Source organism: Octodon degus, unplaced genomic scaffold (genome assembly GCF_000260255.1).
Source record: "Octodon degus isolate 3935 unplaced genomic scaffold, OctDeg1.0 scaffold00053, whole genome shotgun sequence".
NCBI lineage: Eukaryota > Metazoa > Chordata > Mammalia > Rodentia > Octodontidae > Octodon > Octodon degus.
The window spans coordinates 13,550,288-13,552,350 of record NW_004524629.1 but is presented as its reverse complement, the minus strand read 5'-3'; the positions used below and the strand labels follow the sequence as shown (position 1 = coordinate 13,552,350).

The window sequence follows — 2,063 nt, the reverse complement described above, 5'->3', positions numbered from 1 at the left end:
TGTAAATTGCTTGACTTTTTGAAACAAAACTAGAGTTGACAGCAGACAGATTATCAGGTCTTTTTCTGTGTCATTAGCAACAAACCTCAGGCAATTTTGAAGGAAACCAATCTCCTCAGTGCCATTGTTATTGTACAAACTTCAAACCAATGCCCATAAGTTTTTTACATCCACAAGTCTTTTACATTCCTGCAATTACCGTAAGAAAGTTCTGCCAAGTACAGCAGACCTATGAAAGCTTTTAGTTCAGCTAGTGAGGTGTCAAAATGAACACATTTTTGAGTATGGATATTGATGCACACAGGGCATTTTACTTGTATTTCATCACTTGTGTATTCCAAAATATCTTGTGGTATTTTGACTATTACAATTTCCAACATTGAATGACAGTGCTGGCATTCCATCCAATAGGTTTGAGGCCTGCCAAGATCCCCACCATATTTTTGGATGTAGTTCTAACATTGGATTATTCCATTTGGTTGTGTGACCATTTTGTACAATTTTTACTAGTCAAATATGTACTAATATTGCTGTTTTCTTTGCCATCTGACTCAAGAAGGTCATCATTCCATATGCCAATTCATTTTTGCTCCATTTCACTGTCATAGGAACTTTGGCTAACATGGCCAACATCACAATCTGTGCAAAAATCACTTAATGACTCACTTTTAACCTCCTCCAAAACTTGCAAGTCTGGTTTTTCATGTGCCATTGCACTAAACTGGACTACTTCTACCCTCCACAACAAAAATCAAAATTAAAAAAGACAAATCCTAAAGGCATACCTGTTGCAGCTTTGGAGCTCTTTACAAACCTGGCTGTTCATCTGGCTTTTTGGAAATGGATGGATGGATCCAGGATGCGCGAGGCTGAGATTAAGAATGCAATCCTGGGATTGATTCATGGTATGATACTAAGATTAAGGCTGCTCTATCTTGGATATTAGCACTACTCAAAGAGTGTGTGGCCTGGGTAAAATATAAGAGGCAGAAGATAGTCACTGCTGATTGCTTATAACTTATTGCCTTGCTGCCTTCTGCCTACCACAAACTCTTCTCTGTGATGCCCCTCTGCAGTGCCATCCTGCCTCATAGGTACCCAACTATGAACCTCTACAAACTGAGCCACATAGACCTTTATGCTTTTAATTTTGGGCATAGGGTATCTTGTCTCAGTGAAAAGAAAAGTAACGAAGACAATTTTTTGAGAAAATGTTGATTTCTCAGATTCTCTTTTGTGTTATCCAAATGCCCACAAAACATCATTAATAAAAACAAACCAAAAATCAGACTTAGAGAAAATGTAGAATGGAATTCTTCTGCTCTGAACTCCCCAACAAACCATCAATAACTGAAGCACACACACCAGTGGAATTTACACAGTTCATCAGGTTTTTCTCTTTATTTTGTACTTATGCCACTTGAATTTTATTCAGAATTTAGCATAACAGATATGAGAGTAAACAGTTAAATATTATAAATTAAACAAAAATAGAAATGAAGAAACAAGAGTTCAACATGCAGGCATAAGAAAGGCAAAATATGGGAGCTTCTACTATTTTAGTTAATAGGTAACATGCTAGACCTTTTACCTCCTTATTTTTTACTGCTTATGATTGGTAAATTAATTTTTGTCTAGGATAAAAAATAGAACATTCACAAAAGAAGCCAAGTATTCCAGTGGCTTAAGGCAAGACAGGTCCTCGAGCAGCTGTTATTCACATCTCTCAATAGTAGTCATATGATTGGGGATACCTTCTCTCTGGAAAAAACAAAACAAAACAGTGGATAGGAGAAGAAAACAGAAAAGGTAAAAGTCTTATGTTAGAGATAGCCCTGCATTCAGCTGCAATTTTTTTTTTTGTGATACTAGGAATTGAATTTAAAGCCTTTGTGTTAAGATACACATTCAGCCATTTTTTCATTTTTTAATAAGTTAAGCTGAGCTCAGACATACAATCCTCCTGCCTCAACCTCCTATGCAACACATTTCTTAAAGTCATACAGGAAAGACTTCTTACACTGTTACTAACAATGCATTCTTCATTCCCCCTAAGAGTGGTG

At 36.5% G+C, this 2,063-nt stretch overlaps 1 protein-coding gene across 1 annotated transcript in view; it reads right to left on the bottom strand.

Moving 5' to 3' along the window:
• Nucleotides 1-1,696: 1,696 nt before the first annotated feature.
• LOC111817266 (V-set domain-containing T-cell activation inhibitor 1-like) overlaps nt 1,697-2,063 on the bottom strand; it is a 21,636-nt gene continuing 21,269 nt past the window's right edge. Inside the window, exon 6 of the mRNA XM_023717561.1 lies at nt 1,697-1,761. Within this exon, the coding sequence (XP_023573329.1) occupies nt 1,727-1,761 (35 nt within the window). The 3' untranslated portion in view covers nt 1,697-1,726. The remainder of the gene's footprint in view (nt 1,762-2,063) is intronic.